The 21,078-nt window shown below is 34.7% G+C and overlaps 1 protein-coding gene across 2 annotated transcripts; it reads left to right on the top strand.

Moving 5' to 3' along the window:
• The first annotated feature begins 2,128 nt into the window (after positions 1–2,128).
• On the top strand, positions 2,129–20,516 carry LOC144436578 (arylsulfatase J-like). 2 transcript variants are annotated; one of them, XM_078125400.1, is made up of 17 exons: positions 2,129–2,227; positions 2,474–2,669; positions 4,625–4,711; positions 6,266–6,377; positions 6,856–6,907; positions 7,173–7,276; positions 8,652–8,773; positions 10,336–10,403; positions 13,303–13,404; positions 14,098–14,161; positions 14,724–14,821; positions 15,176–15,315; positions 15,541–15,602; positions 18,477–18,597; positions 18,942–19,006; positions 19,327–19,410; positions 19,693–20,516. In XM_078125400.1, the coding sequence occupies exons 1-17, from the start codon at positions 2,159–2,161 to the stop codon at positions 19,863–19,865; spliced, it is 1,719 nt and encodes a 572-aa protein (XP_077981526.1). In that variant the 5' UTR covers positions 2,129–2,158; the 3' UTR covers positions 19,866–20,516. The 2 variants fall into 2 exon arrangements, with proteins under 2 accessions (XP_077981526.1, XP_077981527.1); XM_078125401.1 differs by lacking the exons at positions 2,129–2,227; positions 2,474–2,669 and adding an exon at positions 4,052–4,089.
• Positions 20,517–21,078: the final 562 nt, after the last annotated feature.

Below are 21,078 nucleotides of genomic sequence, written 5' to 3'. Positions count from 1 at the left end.
CAGATATGGAGTTTTTTGCTTGAGTAAAGGCAATGTTTAGGTTATTCGTAACCTTTGAGGTAATATTTCCAAGCTTCGAAAAGCTAACGTAAAACGTTTTTAAATGAGTTTCTCATATCACATAAAATGGACACGTAACATTAGTATATAGGGGCATTAATATTGCATGTATAATAAAGTCACCGGTATGTTAGAGAACTTTAGGTGGTCATACCTAGTGTATAATAGTAACTGGAATCTGATGAGATGTGGTGATTTGTAGTGTCAATAGCATGACGAGTAGAACAATTTAGATTAACTTCATTTATAAACTATCTATGAAAATTACCATTACAAAACCTTCAAGTTCACTTTTGCCCCAAACTGCAATATAAGCGAAGCATTGATTGTGAAACAGCCAATCTTTTACATGACATGTTCTGTAACTAGTGTGGTAGGTAGGTAATACCGGTACATGTATATGAATATGTATAGTTAGGTTTGAACTAATAAGTAATGTTAAAGAATTCATGTAAGAAACAGGGACAAGAACAAATATTGACATGTACCACATTTCAGACAAGGCTATATGCCATTGTAGAAAGGATTTTTTTCTTCCATCACAATCTAAAACACAATGACCCCCCCCCCCTATCCACAATTTTCAAAACAGCATGACCCCCCCTACTGCCAATTTCAAAAAACAGGGTGACCCCCCCCTACCAATCCACCGCCCCCCCCCCCCCCCCGGTCGAAGAAACTGACCGGTCCCTAAACAGACTGTTATTCTCGTGAAAGGACTTTCGAAACCAAGTCAATATCCTTTGCTTCGTAGTTTTCTTGCAGTTTTAATTGACTATGCGTCGTTTTTCTGTCAAGTACAAATTATATTGTTTCATATCGTGTGTGCGCCGCTGCTTTGGTGGTGATGTCCCACTCAATGCAATATGGCTGATTCTTTTTTTTCAGGATTCAAATGTATTTAGATGGCCCAATTCCGTTCTGTTTTGATGTCTTTACTACTACTACTACTACTACTACTACTACTACTACTACTACTACTACTACTACTACTACTACTACTACTACCACCACCACCACCACCACCACCACCACCACCACCACCACCACCAACACCACCAGAACGTTAACTAATAACAGAGGATAACTCAAGAGAAATGTTGGAAAGGCAATGAACTTGAAATGAACAATCAGTCGACATCTACATCAGATAATTTGAATGATTTAAGTCCATTATTACTGTGAATGTGAAATTTCAAGTTCCCGCCACTAGTGTAGTTGCTTATCGCATAAATTGTATGCAAATTATTTTTGTATGTGTATATCAAAACTTTAATAGAATGGCGTTCAAAATAGAGTTTCGAAAAAAAAGAGTTCGTTGTTTTTTTCCAAAGACTTCTGAATTACAATTTCACTTTCTGGTTCACTAAAACCACTATGCAATGCTTATACATTATATATGTATAGTATGAATATATTATTAAAACAGAAACATTTGATAGTGTTGAGCTGAAAGTTTAAGAATGAGATGTTTTATTGTATGCGTCAAAGTTTGCAATATACGAGACCACGTCGCCCTATCGACGAGTGCAAAGAGTTGGCCATTTAGATCTGAACATGGAGGTAGCTATTCTATCTTCATAGACTGAAGGAGTAGTAGGACATGGTGTATATGGCAGTCGACACGTATACGTTTATCTCTAAATTCACACGGTTTGTATGAAGTGTATATACCGAGCTGTGTAATACACTTTCACATATCTGAAATGACAAAACGTTGTCGAATACCCATATGCATGTCGACTCGGGTTGTTGATGTACGAAACTATAATTGCCGTAACATTATTATTTGAATTGTTATAATCTTTAATAATACCTTTTAATTAGTCGGGTGTATGTATAATTATGTTTCTGGTTACCCTACTAACGAGTAGTCAATGTGTTGTTATGGAGATATACTGGAGGCGAAGTTTCACAGGACGCCCTAGAAATGTGGAAATTCACGAAATAACATTGTAATGGCAATCATGACATAGGGAGTTCTATTTACTTAGGGGTCAAAGAGTTGGCTTTACTACGTTCATAACACTTGTGTTGTAAAAGCGATCGTGTTTCTCTGGAATGAAGTCTTGTACCAGCCATCATTTCTCTACATAACATGTCTGTGACACATACTGAAGCAAACCATGTTGGATTGAATTTCATCGACAGTGACCCAGAAAAAGAGGTTAGTGGAAATTTTACATTGAATGCAACACTATCAAACATATACATTAACTTTGTAAGTTCACATCAACGATGTAATGTGTAACATATGCATTCATTCACCCAACACTGTCACGACACGTGGCGAGCACAATACATGTATTTATAGCTGAAAAACAACTTGCTTTTCTAACATGAATTGAATAGGTACACATGATTGTTGATGAATCAGCTGGTATTAATTACAATTATTTTAATCGTTAATCAGCAAGAACAGCCGCTGAGATGTGAAGAAAATATCAACAACGGCAACGCTATCGTTGTTGGCATACAACAACCAGAACCACGCAAATCAGTGGAGTACGATTCACTAAATGTTATTACCCACCAAAGGCGACTTGCAGCTGTCGCAGCTACTTTGACTGTATTTTTACTCGTTATCTCCCTAGCCCTTATGTTAAATGGTGAGTACATTTCTATGTAATTGTGACAATACTCACATTTATTGTTTAAAAGATGTATATTATGTGGATTTTTTATTCAAAGAGATTTCGTAAAATGTTATAGACAGAAATATATCAGACGCATTCAAGTTGATGCAATGTGAACCTCCTGTTTGATCATAAAGTTCAACTTAAACTTCTATTTTCTTTATGTCAATGTTCATAATTCCATTTAGCTCATCATGTTTTTTTTCACATAAATTTAGTCTTTTTGTCATTTTAGTTCTGTTTGTCTTTACTGCTTAAGATTGAATTGTACCGTATTGATTTCTGTAAATGTCGATAGTGGATATGTCATCTGATAACATGGATACAGACTTCCTATAGGCCATGTCAATGTCACATTTTTCTATGTCACTAACTACTGTGCTATCCAGTTTATGTTACATACTTCATTCAGATATTAGCGAGTTTCTAGCCCAACCTCGTCCACAAATAAAAAAAATAACTGGACTCTTTTTTTTTGTTTAGTTAAATTTATTTTGTTATTCTATTCATTTCAGTTGATCCTTGGACATTGAACCAGAGGTCAACTATCACAATTCATCTAATCAAAATATAGATAAGCCGATCAGAAAAATAAACACTATTTGATGATTCAATTTTATCGCGTACGCACTTCAATAGTACTACGCGCCCCTTGTGCCGTACATAACAATGTTCGATGTACTAGGCGCCCCTTGTGCCGTACATAACAATGTTCGATGTACTAGGCGCCCCTTGTGCCGTACATAACAATGTTTGATGTACTAGGCGCCCCTTGTGCCGTACATAACAATGTTCGATGTACGAGAAAAAAAATTCCTGGAAGGAAAATACGGAAACTACCTAAATGGTAAATTGGAAAAGTTGGTGCCAATTATAGAAATATAAAATGAAAAGGAACTAAGTTTGATAATTTCGTACACGCATATATCATTTAATTCTACCTCTCAGCTCTTTTAGTTAGTTTGCAGACAGATATATCAAATTTGTAAAACAATTTAGCCTCAGTTTATACAAATAGATTTGATATTATCGATGATTTTTATTTAACTTTTTGTACTATGTGTCCGGTATCTTGTTTTGTTAATCTTGTATTTTCGCAAACTTTCCTTGGTCGATCCTCTGAGGTCATCAGTATCATACCAGAGGTTAATGCCAGATTAGAAAATAGGAAAATATAACGTTTACTGTTATCGAGGACAAACACAACATTTTAATCTTGATTATTCGTTCTCCCAAGTTTGCAAATTCTATTAATTGCTAGAATGTCGCCAGACATACTTAGAATCCATATCCTGTTTTCATTTGAACTATTTGTGAGACACACTGCTGTTTCATATTTCAATTATGGGATGTAGGGTCAACTTGATCGCAGCTTGAATCATCAATGCGGATGGTAAATTGCTTCTTATATGACCAATGTTGTGTACTGTGATATGACCAATATTGTCTACTGTGATATGACCAATATTGTGTACTGTGATATGACCAATATTGTCTACTGTGATATGACCAATATTGTGTACTGTGATATGACCAATATTGTCTACTGTGATATGACCAATATTGTGTACTGTGATATGACCAATATTGTCTACTGTGATATGACCAATATTGTGTACTGTGATATGACCAATATTGTCTACTGTGATATGCTATATTATAGAACAACGTACCTCAGGTGATAAGTCATACTCTATACATGTGCCGTTTCATGTGTAGAGTGTGTTCAGGCAAACCACGGGCTAAAAGTTACTTAAAGGACATGGTTTCAATCCCACACTCACGCATTTATCTTATCTTAGCCGTGCAGCCATTATGAGATCTTAGTTTTGTTCTGAGCTAATTTTTTCTATATGTTTGCAAGACAACTGTTTATTTTGAATACTAATGTAATTTTAACCTTATACCGAATTAATTGTATATTTCAGTGAGCAGCGTTTTAGAATTGAAGAATGTTGAGATGACGTCACACACCAAATCACCACACATAGTTTTCATATTGATAGACGGTCTAGGTAGGAGATTTACATGGTATACTGTGATACGTACGCATATACGTAATAGCTACCTACCTACCTACACATCCACCCATCAACTCACCCGCCCTCCTGCATACATACATACAGACATACATACATACATACATACATACATACATACATACATACATACATACAGGCAGACAGACAGACAGACAGACAGACAGACATACATACATACAGACAGACAGACAGACAGACAGACATACATACATACATACATACATACACACATACCCACATACATACATACATACATACATACATACATACATACATACATACACACATACATACATACATACATACATACACATACCCGCATACATACATACACACATTATGACTAGTTTTCAATTAGTTTGTACTCAAAAGAGTCACACCATGTTGCATGTATAAACTGTATGACAATGTAACTCAATACTACAATACAAGACAAGTTGTCAAAATGTCAAAAAAGGTACATGATTGTAGTTTACTAACAAAAAACTTCCGGAACGATTTATCTATTCACATGGAATGAAATAGTGCCATAAATTAAAAGGAAGTATTGTATGGATAATGACGATACTTTATTCAATGTTCTACGGAATCAGTGACAAAGAAAGGGAAATAAAGTTTGTCTATAGAATAGCTGAGCTGTGACGTAATCACTCTCTTGTGTTATTGATATCATCCTTTGACTTTATGTTTATTATAGCGTTAGGAATTGTATGGTGTATAGTTATTAAACAGAGCGATACACAATGACAGTATTGACCTTTGATTTGTAACATGTGAAGTATGTTAACATGCAAGATTTCAACTACCATAACGACTTATCGATGTAGACGAACTGATTAGTGAGTGAGTGAGTGAGTGAGTGAGTGAGTGAGTGAGTGAGTGAGTTTATAAGTGATTGGTGCATCAGTGACCGGCCGACTGACACATACACTGATCAACTTCCACTGCACATTCACATAACAGTCTCAGTTATATCTGGTTTCAGATGCTAGCAATACGTAAAATTCCTCCATTTAATCGACGAGAAATCGTATATCATAGATGCATCGAGATAACAGTTGTGGCACCTAATAATACTTTGAGATGAAGTCAATAAACCTTATTGAACAAAATAAACTCACATTTGCCTTCATTTAAAGACACACGTTTTGACTTGATATATTCACTGTCTTGATATGATGTCAACGTATATGTACATTCTGACCAGTTTCTTCGTAATGTTTATCTGTCGCTATATCATGGACTTTAGGATCACTTCGTGTCAGACACAACTGAGTAGGTGCCTTCGTAGCAACGTACAAAATACAGACTTATTTCAGTTAACTAACTACTATCATTCTGATGCTAGTCACGAAAATTTGAATATCTCTTCGGTCGAATTACTAGTATTCAAGTTGAATATCGTACATTTACATATTTGGATATTCACTCTACCGACAGAAACTTTGTACAAAATAAGTCGTGACCTTGTGACATTGTCTGAGCTAAGTACATCTAACAAGACAGCTTAATTCTTATTTCCATTAGGCTGGAATGACGTCAGTTGGAATAACCCGGATGTGAAGACGCCTACCCTGGAATTACTGGGTAACGAAGGCATTAATTTAAACCAGTTCTACGTTCAACCCACTGGTACAGCGTAAGTTAGCTCATCTAAAAATAGAAGTAATTTTGGAGTCATCTATTTTTCATTTTAGCTGAGCTTATTTACACAAACCATCGATTCAACTAGTATAGGATAATATTGATGCTTGCCGTCTATCATATTACACTAATATCGTTTGGCCGTGGTAGAACAGTTGATTGCACAGTAGATGTTATGTCTTAATACGAGGTTTGAGTTTAGTCAATTGCAAGCGATGGATAGTATGCTTCAATAAGTGGAAAATACTGTCGGTGAGATATCAAGGCGTGGCCAAGTCTGATTTCCTTTGATACATTAACTAACTTTATCGCAATCCCAAGACAAGGATAGTTGTTTACTAATTTCGATATAAATCAGACTAAATTGAAAAAGAATACTTTTGACGGTTTGAAATCTAAAGTTAATTTTAGTATGTTGGGAAAACAAAAACACCAATTTGAAACGATAATATATATATATATATATATTGCAGGTCACGAGCTGCTCTACTGACTGGTCAATATCCCTTTAAGACTGGGTTTCAGGTTAGTATATATGTATGTTACGCAGCATCTCTAACTCACTCACTCACCCACTCACTCACTCACTCACTCACTCACTCACTCACTCACTCACTCACTCACTCACTCACTCACTCACTCACTCACTCACCCACCCACCCACCCACCCACCCACCCACTCACTCACTCACTCACTCACTCACCCACCCACCCACCATATAGTTTGATAGTTACAAATAACAGCATAGAATTCATTAGATAATATATTGTATACATTTCTTTCTTTCAGCATGATAGTGGGGATACTGTTCTACGAGAAGGGTTGCCAAGACATCAATATATCCTGCCAGAGAAATTGAAGGAGATGGGTTATACTACACACATGATTGGCAAGTCAGTAGTCAAGGTTTTTTGTCGATATTTGATGATACTTGATATCAGATTGTATAAGGAGTGTACAGTTCTCCGAGTTCTACAGGATAAAATGTTTAGCTTGTTTATGCTCTAAACGCATAGTAGACGCGTTTGATTGGTCCGCTGTAAGATATGACATCATGTGTCACGCCTATCATCTAGCTAGACTCACGTGGTTGAACGACGTGTAGGGGCGCCCTGTCACGGCGTACCTCAGTCCTTTTATTTGATATCACTCCGGAAAGTCGTATGTTTTTCTGTCAAAAAGTGTGGCGTAAACAACACTGACTCCATATTGCAAAGGGGTAGAATAACGAATAAGATATATAATTTTCTGAATGTTTTCACCAAATTGCCATGTATAAATAGAATACGTTGGGAAAATTTCAATTTAGGCCTAAGTGATCGATCAGTTTTTACGGTCGGGGGGTGGGGGGCACCTCAATTTGGGACTCAAAGTTGGGGGGGGGGGGTCATAATTTTTTCAAAATGAATAAAGGCGGGGGGGGGAGGGGTCACCGTATTTTCAACAACTGAACAAAATCATGAACCTCCCTGCTGTACTTAAATTTCCATACAACAAATGTATGTGCATACAATAAACCATAAACAATGGCTATAAATATACATTCAAATATAACACAAACTCTTTGTCTCTTGATACATGCCAAGCATATGACACGGAGTCATAACATTACACCTTTTAAGCAACAGTTTTGTTCGAAATGACTTCTTGCAGGCCATTAGTTGCATTTTTCTGAACGTAAACAACTTATATAAGTGATAAGAGTATGGAATTCAATGAAGCTAGATGATAGCGAGTGAGTCTAATAACATATATGACTTATTAGTGATGTCTTTCAGTAACCACAATTCAAGTCACTAGTAGGCTTTTATAGGTCACATCGTCTTTTTTATCTTCATTCATTCGTTCGTTCATTCATTCATTCATTCATTCATTCATTCATTCATTCATTCATTCATTCATTCATTCATTCATTCATTCATCCACCCATCCATCCACTCATCACCCACTCACTATTTAGTTTTAGTTTGAGATAAAACGTAGCAAAAAGGTACGAACGACTGTCGACAGTCTAGAAATGACCTAGTCTAAAAAGAATTCAAAAATTGATTGTTATCGATAGACTCACCAGAAACATAAACAGATGTTAACATAATGGTTTGCGAAAATAATAAAACTATTTATAATAAAAGAATTCTGATGAGAACCCCAAATAGTCCACTTAGAAATAATCTAGTTCATGGTCCTAGCAATCTAAGAAAAAATTCATTTTTTTTATTTCAACATTTACTCTACTAACATGTTGATGTGATGTTTTGTATAATTTAGATGGGACTTAGGTATATGTGATGTTGAAGATACGTCATTAAAGCGAGGATTTGACACTTTCTATGGTTATTACTTCCACAAGACATCTACATTTACTCACTCTTTTACGGAGCCATTAACAGGTATGTGACGTCCAGTAATTCGGCAAGTTAACGACGTTTACGACGATGATTCACCCTTTTACGGATCCACTGATACGTGTGACATTTAGCTTAGTCACTGCTTTACGGATTCACGGATGGGTTTACGATATCCCATACTCTATTCTTGCAATTACTATTCAAATAAATCTTTACTTTTAACGTATCGGCTTTAAACATCTCACGTTTTAACATGTGTTTTATTTCTAAAGCGATTTATAAAAGAAAAAGATATTCAAAAGCGCTGCACAATAAGTTAAACGAAAATTTAAAAAATACTATACAAAAATGTATATGGGACTTAGGTACATATGTGATCCATACCATACAAGGAACAATTTACACACACCAGGTAAAATTAGTAAATTAAAACAATTTCTAAAAAGAGGTTAAAAACACATACAAAGGGAAAACCAACTGTTACAATTTGTTAGAAAGTTTAACAAGGTAATTATAAACAGAAAACTTTCTTTAGGATACATGTACTAAAAAATAATAACAGCCAATTAGGAACAAATTACGAATAAAAAGAATAAAAATTACAATAGCAGATAAAATGGGACTCTAGCAAACTTTATTATAAAACAAAAAAATGTGGCTATTTTAGCTGTTGTCATTAAATAGTTGCAGAGTTGATATCGTTAACGATTCGGTTTTGGTCCAAGTTCCGTTCCTAGGACGTACCAGCTAAATGGAATTTCTGAGTCTTTACTCAAAATTGTTTTAGTGCATAGTAATTACTTCAGTCAGTTGATGAAGTCCTAAGTGAAAGGACGAAAACTTTAGACGTAGATTTCTGAAGCTATTTGTGTTGAAATTGACAAGTTTATTATATTAATATGTCTAATATCACACAGTTTAACTTACACAGAACAGAACTGAAATATTACAAAGGATACACTTTATATTGCTATGTTTCTCATGTCCACAGCGAAACTGTGTTTTTTTTGGGTCTGACTGATATCAGATCAAAATGAAATTACAATGTAACATCAACGGTAGCAAGATAGATACACCGCAAACACAGCTCCTTGGCGAAAATTATCGTTTATCGTTGAAATACAGGGACTGTAATAAAGCCAAAGTTTCACTGTGTCTTTCTGACTTTAACTAGTATTTCTAAGTCTACTAAGACTGCTAAAAGTTTGATTGAATTGAAATCATCACCAAGATGTACAAACACAATTACTCTCTTTCTTTGCCCCTATATTCAACCGACCGATCCATTATTTGAATGTATCCGGTGAGATTTTATGAGTAAGGCTACTTAAAGCTTCAAATATACATCAAATAATACTGTGCTCATTTTCAAACAAATACCCTCGAGCAAAACAGACATTGCTCTTGTACTATTTTAAACTACTTCTATTATGACGTCATGACCCATGAATAGCTGTAACACTGTACATCACTCTATAAAGACATCAAAGCGCTTTGGTGATGGCCGCCACTTGAAGTAAAGATATAATTCGAAGTGTCGGCAAACCGAGCTTCTAATCAACCAGTTAGTCACCATCCTTAAAAACCCTCGCTTTCTTTTCCAGGACTGGCCGGGTTAAACTTTTACGATCACACAGGCGTAGTTGGCTATGAAAACGGTACTTCTGTCAACGTAAGTAAGCTTGGTCATAGTCACTTCGCTATGGAACATTTAACTGATGTTTGTCTATGAGAAAATCGTATGTAAATTATTTTAGACAAGTTTCTGTGGAACATTCTCTCATTTTGCATACATAAATTATGTAAAGTAGCCATACTAATTAGTGTTGTGATCACAAGCTAAATGTTCAAAAACAGACTTTTCATGTCCATGTAAACCAGAAACGGTCGTCTTTGTTTACATTTAATGAACATATGAGAAATATAGAGAATTATACAGTGACACAAATTGAATTTATATAATTTATTCTCTTTTTACTCGAGGGCTTTCCACCCCACCTCCAAAAAAAACCCACCCAAAATAAAACAGTAATGATATAAAACAAATGATTAAACGTATCAGTAAAAATCTTCGATGACACTAAATGTCGTCTTCTGTCGTTTGTAGTAAGGGGGTTGATAACATTATAGGGGGTTCCTTGACATTGTAGTATACGTTCAATAGATTACGTCATCGAATCGGTATATATTGCCAGACTATCAGGTGTTACTTCTACTAGTAGCAAGTGATGGCTAAAATTGCCATTCTGGATGACAAATGGGTATTTATCTTGGATTTTTTTATTTATAAAACGATGTGTATCCTATTTGAACGTTGTGATACAGCAAAGATATAAGTTCTTGTTTGTAACTCATTGCAAAAAGCTAAAAAAAAACACATCGTAAATTAAAGGTTTGTTATTGTACGTACGATAAAAAAATTATAATAAATTCCACTTCGTTACCATTTAACTATTGTGGGAATTTCTAGGAGAGGTACAACTATTGTGGATCGTATAGCGTACAAAGTGACACCACGAAGAGACATGGTCCACTTTGATCTGCTTTATTGTGCTACTGGCATACATACAGCAAGGCACTGAAAAAAGACATATTCTCAACAAGTGAAAGTTACAATACTACACTATCAAGGCGTAACACTCCCATCCTCCTAACTAACTTTCGTCTTGTCCAAGCTTATCCTAAAACAAAGTTTAACGTATCTGCAAGATGAAGCCAAAGTTTAGTCAAATCAAGTCCCCCCAACGACCGCATATACATATTTGTACTGTCATCTTTGGGCGTGACATGAATGTATGAAATACTTTAAATTGTTAACTAAATAAGAATTTTACTCCTCATAGAATTGTCAATGAATAGGACAGACGTTCTACATATATCATAAATAAAAGATAAAAATGTACACTGTGATTTCCTGGCCACGTTAACGGAAGTCACATTAATTCTATTGTTTTCATACAGAATCTACCTTGATTATTCCATTCAGTATGAACAATAATATATCAACAAAGCTGACGACCTTGGCATTGTCACCACATCAAAATTTTCCTTTGTTTCAAGTCATCAAATTGTTCTATTGAAAGTTTTACTATCCATTTTCTATTGTTCTAATGTCAGCTAAGTGACAAAACCTTCGACGCATTTGAATTTTTGCTATGTGCAATTTATCGAACTACAAACAAGAACTGGCCAATGTTGTTTCACATCGATTTTTTCTCACAATAAAAAGCTAGTAGAATTGTTTTATAAGTTAAAAATCCTAAACAAATACACTGTTGTCATCCCTATAGTCAAGTCATGGAGGTACACATAGATATCTCCAAGGTCATCCTAAATAAATACACTTTTGTCATCCCTATAGTCAATTCATGGCGGTATACATAGATATCTCCATGGTCATCCTAAATAAATACACTTTTGTCATCCCTATAGTCAATTCATGGCGGTACACATAGATATCTCCAAGGTCATCCTAAATAAATACACTTTTGTCATCCCTATAGTCAATTCATGGCGGTATACATAGATATCTCCAAGGTCATCCTAAATAAATACACTTTTGTCATCCCTATAGTCAATTCATGGCGGTATACATAGATATCTCCAAGGTCATCCTAAATAAATACACTTTTGTCATCCCTATAGTCAATTCATGGCGGTACACATAGATATCTCCAAGGTCATCCTAAATAAATACACTTTTGTCATCCCTATAGTCAATTCATGGCGGTATACATAGATATCTCCAAGGTCATCCTAAATAAATACACTTTTGTCATCCCTATAGTCAATTCATGGCGGTACACATAGATATCTCCAAGGTCATCCTAAATAAATACACTTTTGTCATCCCTATAGTCAATTCATGGCGGTACACATAGATATCTCCATGGTCATCCTAAATAAATACACTTTTGTCATCCCTATAGTCAATTCATGGCGGTACACATAGATATCTCCAAGGTCATCCTAAATAAATACACTTTTGTCATCCCTATAGTCAATTCATGGCGGTACACATAGATATCTCCAAGGTCATCCTAAATAAATACACTTTTGTCATCCCTATAGTCAATTCATGGCGGTACACATAGATATATCCATGGTCATCCTAAATAAATACACTTTTGTCATCCCTATAGTCAATTCATGGCGGTACACATAGATATATCCAAGGTCATCCTAAATAAATACACTTTTGTCATCCCTATAGTCAATTCATGGCGGTACACATAGATATCTCCAAGGTCATCCTAAATAAATACACTTTTGTCATCCCTATAGTCAATTCATGGCGGTACACATATATATCTCCAAGGTCATCCTAAATAAATACACTTTTGTCATCCCTATAGTCAATTCATGGCGGTACACATAGATATCTCCAAGGTCATCCTAAATAAATACACTTTTGTCATCCCTATAGTCAATTCATGGCGGTACACATAGATATCTCCATGGTCAGTGTAAGTAATACTTCAGTAAGCACAAGATTACACATAATTTATCCTTCTTTACTCTACAATTACCTTAATACTAAATATCACGACTCAACATACGTTTTTATTCAGGAGTTGTTGTCTAGAAGAGTAGGCCGTATTATCAGTGGTTACAATACACAGAATCCATTGTTCATGATGATATCAGTAGATATGTACCAATTGTCAAACGAGGTGAGTCACTCATTCATTTCCCAAAATGAGCTAAATGAGTTCTAAGTGTGGATGTTCACATCATTTTGATTAATTTGTGAACATGAAATCAAATTTTAAGATGCTCACATCTATGTACTTTTGGTTAAAATGGATGAAAATCATGATATAAAATATATGTCTCTAATATCAGGATACTCGTGCACTGAGTTAAATGGGTGACAATGATACTATTTCGGCAAATCCCAAAACGAACACTTTTTTCCAGAACTGATTTGTTCCCATATTTTACATGTCTTACCTTGTTGAAATACATATACAAACAAACAAATCCACACATTCAAATAAAATTCAAAATGACGTTGATTATGACAGACATAATGTTCTGATTCATACAACGACTGAAAAGTCATAAACGGTCATTATATTAATATTACCTTTCAAACGCCAATTTTCTCTGTTAATTAATTTGTTGTATATTGACATGTTAACGCTTTGCATTTTCTGAATGTTGGTTAGGTCTCAGGCTCAGATGGAAAAAGGAAAGGAAAAGAGGAAATATATGCACACATCCTTAATATTTAAACGAACATTTATGGCATAATACTAGTATATGGTGGGTTAAGGCTTTGAAAACGATCTCAATAATCTGTCTAACCGTTTATCATTGTTGTTTTACAAACATGTAAATATACCAGTCTATTATCATTTCAGGAATCTATACGCTTTGGAAATATGTATTCAGAGATCGAAAATGAAGAACAAAGGAATCGCTATGGTAAAAAAATTATGATATTGTTGTGTTTGTTCGTTCCTCTTCACCTTTAAGATAAAGAGCAGAGGTCGTCGACCTCAAAATAAACCCAGCCATCGTTATCTTTATAAATTAATGTGTTGTTTGGAAGATATTCATATCACTTGGTATAAAATCTGACAAAAGGAAAATCATATTTAAAAAAGAAAAAGAAAAAAACCCATTTGTTTAGTCATGATTGGTCTCGTTTTTACCGGTATAATGCCCCGTATACAAACTAAATTACAAGGGGTAAAATTAACTCTCGTATTGTAAACGTTGTTGGTCATTTTTTTCTCATCACTTTCACGGATTTTATCATTTATTTCTTGCCAGATGGAATAAAGTTCAGTACAGTTCAATTACATTCAATCTAAAACGACATTACCTTTTTGTCACAATTCTATATTGTAATATCTGTCAAAACATGTACACTATTTGTAGTCAACGTAGAAACTTCTCGACATTGTGTTACCTCCCCCTGAAGAACATTTATTCATCGACCACTCACTGGGATGAATTTATGTTTTCTATTTATTGTATGTAGGTATGATATCAGCGCTAGATATGTTTGTTGATGACGTCAAGTCTCAACTCCAGGAAAGAGATTTATGGGAAGATACGTTGTTAGTATTCTCAAGTACTGTAAGTATTATACTGTCTGCCTTTCTGTCTCTCTGTCTGTCTCTCCCCCACTCCACATTCACACACACACGCACACAAAACGTTTCTATGAGGCCTGACGAGATATAAGTGGTAACGTCGTGCTATTATACTTGTGTGATTGATATACTAGTTTGGGGGAGCTATTACATTCAATCGGCATTTCCATGCGCTATAATTATAGTAGAAGAGTTGATCCATGCCAAGGACACTTCCATCACCACTTTTGAATAATATATATAATAATTTTTTTTTTAGATGGCCTGCATCTATTTGTACCACGGTAATTTTTATTTTTATTTTGATAAACTTTTCATCTCTATTTTTCGTCAACAGAGTGGTGGTGATACAAACGTAGTTCAGACATCCAATTACCCTCTGAAAGGCGGAACAGGTTCGGTGTTCGAAGGAGGAACTCGTGTACCGACAGTTTTATATGGACGTCCTATCATGAAAACCGGTTATGTAAATAATGAGTAAGTATTCGACTCTATAACTTGATTGATTGTTATTTTCAATTGATTCACTCTGACGTTGGTCTGTATGTCACCACAGACTATTGTGATGATATTAACTCTAAGCAAGCACACACGTTCAAAATACAGTGTGTTGTAATATGGTTACACTACAGTTTTAGAATTGGAGGACTGTGACTCAGAAACAAACATTGTAACAGATAATGTTCTCCTCCTTCCTCGCAGCGTCATGCACATAGTTGATTGGTTTCCAACTTTGTTGTCAATGGTTAGGGAAGACAAGGCCGGTAAGTTATATTTGCATATCTGTGTTTGCTGTCAGTCAGTCAGTCAGTCAGTCAGTCAGTCAGTCAGTCAGACAGTCAGTCAGTCAGCCTGCCTCCCTGCCTGCCTTTGTCTGTCTGTCTGTCTGTCTGTCTGTCTGTCTGTCTGTCTGTCTGTCTGTCTGTCTGTCTGTCTCTCTGTCTGTCCGTCCGTCCGTCCGTCCGTCCGTCAACTTGTCAATATTAAGGTACACGGAATAATTCGTATTTGTGGGTGCCTACAATCGACAGAATGAGTGAAATGCTCACAACGTCGGATCTTTCAGTCTAATATAGTCTGTTTGAATGAGTCTGTCTGTATTTGACTAATATATGTGTTTGTCCGTCTGCCTTTTTCGTTTGTGCATCTGCCTACCTGTATATCTGTTGAACTTTTTATTCTTTCCCTTTTGCACTTGTCTCTCAAAATAAATGTGTTATCCCTGTTATCCTTTCCCGCTCTTTTCTGTTCGACTTATCAGTCCTACACATCTTTGCATATTGTTTATTCACCCCACGATATTTTTGTAAAAAAAGCACGCTGCTGAAATTGTGTTTAATGTTCTGTGTTCTCAATATTAGTCTGTAAGATTATTCTGTAAGATTACTCTGTAAGATACGACATTAGTCTGTAAGATTATTCTGTAAGATTACTCTGTAAGATACGACGTTAGTCTGTAAGATACAACATTAGTCTGTAAGATACAACATTAGTCTGTAAGATATAACATTAGTCTGTAAGATTACTCTGTAAGATACGACATTAGTCTGTAAGATATAACATTAGTCTGTAAGATATAACATTAGTCTGTAAGATTACTCTGTAAGATACGACATTAGTCTGTAAGATATAACACTAGTCTGTAAGATATACCATTAGTCTGTAAGATTACTCTGTAAGATACGACATTAGTCTGTAAGATATAACACTAGTCTGTAAGATACAACATTAGTCTGTAAGATATAACATTAGTCTGTAAGATATAACATTAGTCTGTAAGATTACTCTGTAAGATACGACATTAGTCTGTAAGATATAACATTAGTCTGTAAGATTATTCTGTAAGATTACTCTGTAAGATACGACATTAGTCTGTAAGATACAACATTAGTCTGTAAGATATAACATTAGTCTGTAAGATATAACATTAGTCTGTAAGATTACTCTGTAAGATACGACATTAGTCTGTAAGATATAACATTAGTCTGTAAGATACAACATTAGTCTGTAAGATACAACATTAGTCTGTAAGATATAACATTAGTCTGTAAGATATAACATTAGTCTGTAAGATATAACATTAGTCTGTAAGATATAACATTAGTCTGTAAGATACGACATTAGTCTGTAAGATACGACATTAGTCTGTAAGATACAATATTAGTCTGTAAGATATAACATTAGTCTGTAAGATACAACATTAGTCTGTAAGATACAACATTAGTCTGTAAGATATAACATTAGTCTGTAAGATACAACATTAGTCTGTAAGATACAACATTAGTCTGTAAGATATAACATTAGTCTGTAAGATACAACATTAGTCTGTAAGATACAACATTAGTCTGTAAGATACAACATTAGTCTGTAAGATATAACTTTAGTCTGTAAGATACAACATTAGTCTGTAAGATACAACATTAGTCTGTAAGATATAACTTTAGTCTGTAAGATACAACATTAGTCTGTAAGATACAATATTAGTCTGTAAGATATAACATTAGTCTGTAAGATACAATATTAGTCTGTAAGATATAACATTAGTCTGTAAGATATAACATTAGTCTGTAAGATACAACATTAGTCTGTAAGATACAACATTAGTATGTAAGATACAACATTAGTCTGTAAGGTATAACATTAGTCTGTAAGGTATAACATTAGTCTGTAAGATATAACATTAGTCTGTAAGATATAACATTAGTATGTAAGGTATAACATTAGTCTGTAAGGTATAACATTAGTCTGTAAGATATAACATTAGTCTGTAAGATATAACTTTAGTCTGTAAGATATAACATTAGTCTGTAAGGTATAACATTAGTCTGTAAGGTATAACATTAGTCTGTAAGATACGACATTAGTCTGTAAGATACGACATTAGTCTGTAAGATACGACATTAGTCTGTAAGATGCGACATTAGTCTGTAAGATATAACATTAGTCTGTAAGATATAACATTAGTCTGTAAGATATAACATTAGTCTGTAAGATATAACATTAGTCTGTAAGGTATAACATTAGTCTGTAAGATACAACATTAGTATGTAAGATATAACATTAGTCTGTAAGATACAACATTAGTCTGTAAGATATAACATTAGTCTGTAAGATACAATATTAGTCTGTAAGATATAACATTAGTCTGTAAGATATAACATTAGTCTGTAAGATATAACATTAGTCTGTAAGATATAACATTAGTCTGTAAGATTTAACATTAGTCTGTAAGATACAACATTAGTCTGTAAGATATAACATTAGTCTGTAAGATATAACATTAGTCTGTAAGATACAACATTAGTATGTAAGATATAACATTAGTCTATAAGATACAATATTAGTCTGTAAGATACAATATTAGTCTGTAAGATACAACATTATTCTGTACGATACAACATTAGTCTGTAAGATACAACATTAGTCTGTACGATACAACATTAGTCTGTAAGATACAACATTAGTCTGTAAGTTACAACATTAGTCTGTACAATACAACATTCGTGCCTTGCTATTAGAAGCCAGTGAAAGGCTGAATAACACATATCTTCAGTCTATTTCAATGTCCACTCGATTGGCTTTTACAGCAATGATACTTATTTATGTTTAATTAATGTTAGTTACTTTTTATCATACAGTCTCTGGTGCACCTCTCGATGGTCTAGATGTTTCTGATACAATCATTAATGGAGCGCCATCTACGAGGAAAGAAATAATTTATAATATCGACCTAGATAAACCAACCGTTGCAGCAGTCAGGTAGGTTTAATTATCTGACTTGATTGGCACAGTGAAAAATGTCTTCTACAAGTTAAAAATAAGAAGTATTTGTAAAATCTAGAGAAGAATCCAGTAAATTTCGAAGTCGTTGTTGTATATCAACACGGAATTATAATATCTAATAGCAGTGAGAAATCTGTTGTTATGGATTTGATTGACCTTGTCATATGATTCATGTAGTGTACACTATATACACAGGAATCAGTTAAAACATAGAGAGTGGCAACATACAGAACGAACTGTTTCTATCAGATTACAAAACTAAGTCGTGAACATTGCTCACCTGATTGATTCTCTGTATTATCATGATCTCCTCTCCCTAGACATGGTGATTACAAACTAATTGAAAGACAGTTCCAAGCTTTCTCTATACAAAGCAGTAAGGAAGGTAATGAAAGTCATCCAAATGTGTGTGTGTATGTATGTATGTATGTATGTATGTATGTATGTATGTATGTATGTATGTATGTATGTATGTATGTATGTATGTACGTACAGACGGACAAATGGGACAGACATGCATGCATGAATGTATAAATGCATACATCATGGCTGTGCTAATACTGTGAATGTCTGAATGTTGGAAGTCACTTCTTTAAGCTGTACGTGTTTTGATAGGGCATCTCATTAATATCATTATATGTTATCACGTGACAAGATATAACTTTGAACCAAACTTTCTCACGTGGATTTATGACGTCATTTCAGGTGACCAGTCTGTCATGGGTTACAACGTTACAGAGGCTGACGGATTTCTAGATATAAGCACAAAACAACTTTACAATATCAAAGGTAAGGTAACTATTTGATAGCAAAAATAAGTATTTTTATAGTTACATAGAGATATAATTCGGGGAAACGGTTGATTTTAATTACTTCCGGTTAAGATCTATCTATCTATCTATCTATCTATCTATCTATCTATCTATCTATGCAACTTCTTTATATAGTTGTGATATGACAGTTCAGTGCTATTCCAATTTTTAATCAAAGCCCTGTTTTTTATGTTTTGAATAGTTTTGTACAATCTTATACATTAATTTTGTAAATAATGAATTATTTGTCTGTTTTCAGATGACCCTGCAGAAGAGGTAGATTTGATTGAAAGTCAACCCGAGAAAGTTATGGAACTTCATCAAATACTAATACACTCTTTGAGTGAAGTAAAAGCCACAAAGTCGGCTGCAACGCGGGAAGATTTAAATCGAGCATACTATAACGGTGTCTGGGTCCCAGGAAGGTGTTGATAACAGAACCGTGTAAATGAGACAGAACTATATGAATGCTGATAGATTGGGGCAATATCAAAGAGTTTTCAGACACCGAGTAATTTATTTTACCTGAGAAATATAACAATATTGCCATTTTTTATCGTGACCCAAGTCTTGCATTGAAACCTGGGGAATGTGTTCTGTGTACAGCTATTATATTGTCACCGATGGGATCACATCTATTGGAGTTGATGAGTCTTGTCAAATTTGTTCAACTTGTAAGACAAGGATTTTTGGGTGTGTGTTCTTATAAATTAGTAGTTTGTGTTGAGGTAAAAGTGTAATAGACAACTTGTTGGTTGTACAGGGAAATGTGCACGGAAACTGGTTGACTTTAGGGAACTTGCAAACTCACTATCCTGAATAATGCATTATGGGAATTGTATTACCCAGCCTACTCTATTGGTGAATGGATGTATTAGCGGAAAATACATTCATGATTGTTGGAAATGAATCAGTCATTTTTGTAACGATTGTTCGAATTGTCTCTAACCACGTGACACAATCTAGTCTTGGTCATCCAGACACTCTTAGAAAGCATTCGATCTAGTCACAGGGAACTGGGGCTTCTATGTGAAGATTTACAAGTTTTTGTCTATTTTTATGTTCAATAAAAATGAATTATAAATGTTGGGTGTAATTTATTGTCAAGGTGTATCTATGGCGTAGAATGCCTGCCAATATTCGAAAATACAATACTGCAATGACTATATGCAATACTGCAATGACTATATGCAATACTGCAATGACTATATGCGATATGACTTCATGAGATGACTACATGCAATATGACTACATGAGGTGACTACATGCAATATGACTACATGAGGTGACTACATGCGATGTGACTACATACATGCGGTATGACTACATGAGATGACTACATGCGATATGACTACGAGATGATTATATGTGATATGACTACATGAGATGACTACATGCGATATGACTACATGAGATGACTACATGCGATATGACTACATGAGATGACTACATGCGATATGACTACATGAGGTGACTACATGCGATATGACTACATGAGATGACTACATGCGATATGACTACATGAGATGACTACATGCGATATGACTACATGAGATGACTACATGCGATATGACTACATGAGATGACTACATGCGATATGACTACATGAGGTGACTACATGCGATATGACTACATGAGATGACTA

Source organism: Glandiceps talaboti, chromosome 6 (assembly GCF_964340395.1).
Source record: "Glandiceps talaboti chromosome 6, keGlaTala1.1, whole genome shotgun sequence".
Lineage (NCBI taxonomy): Eukaryota > Metazoa > Hemichordata > Enteropneusta > Spengelidae > Glandiceps > Glandiceps talaboti.
The sequence above is the reverse complement of the archived record's forward strand: the minus strand, read 5'-3'. Positions and strand labels throughout refer to the sequence as shown.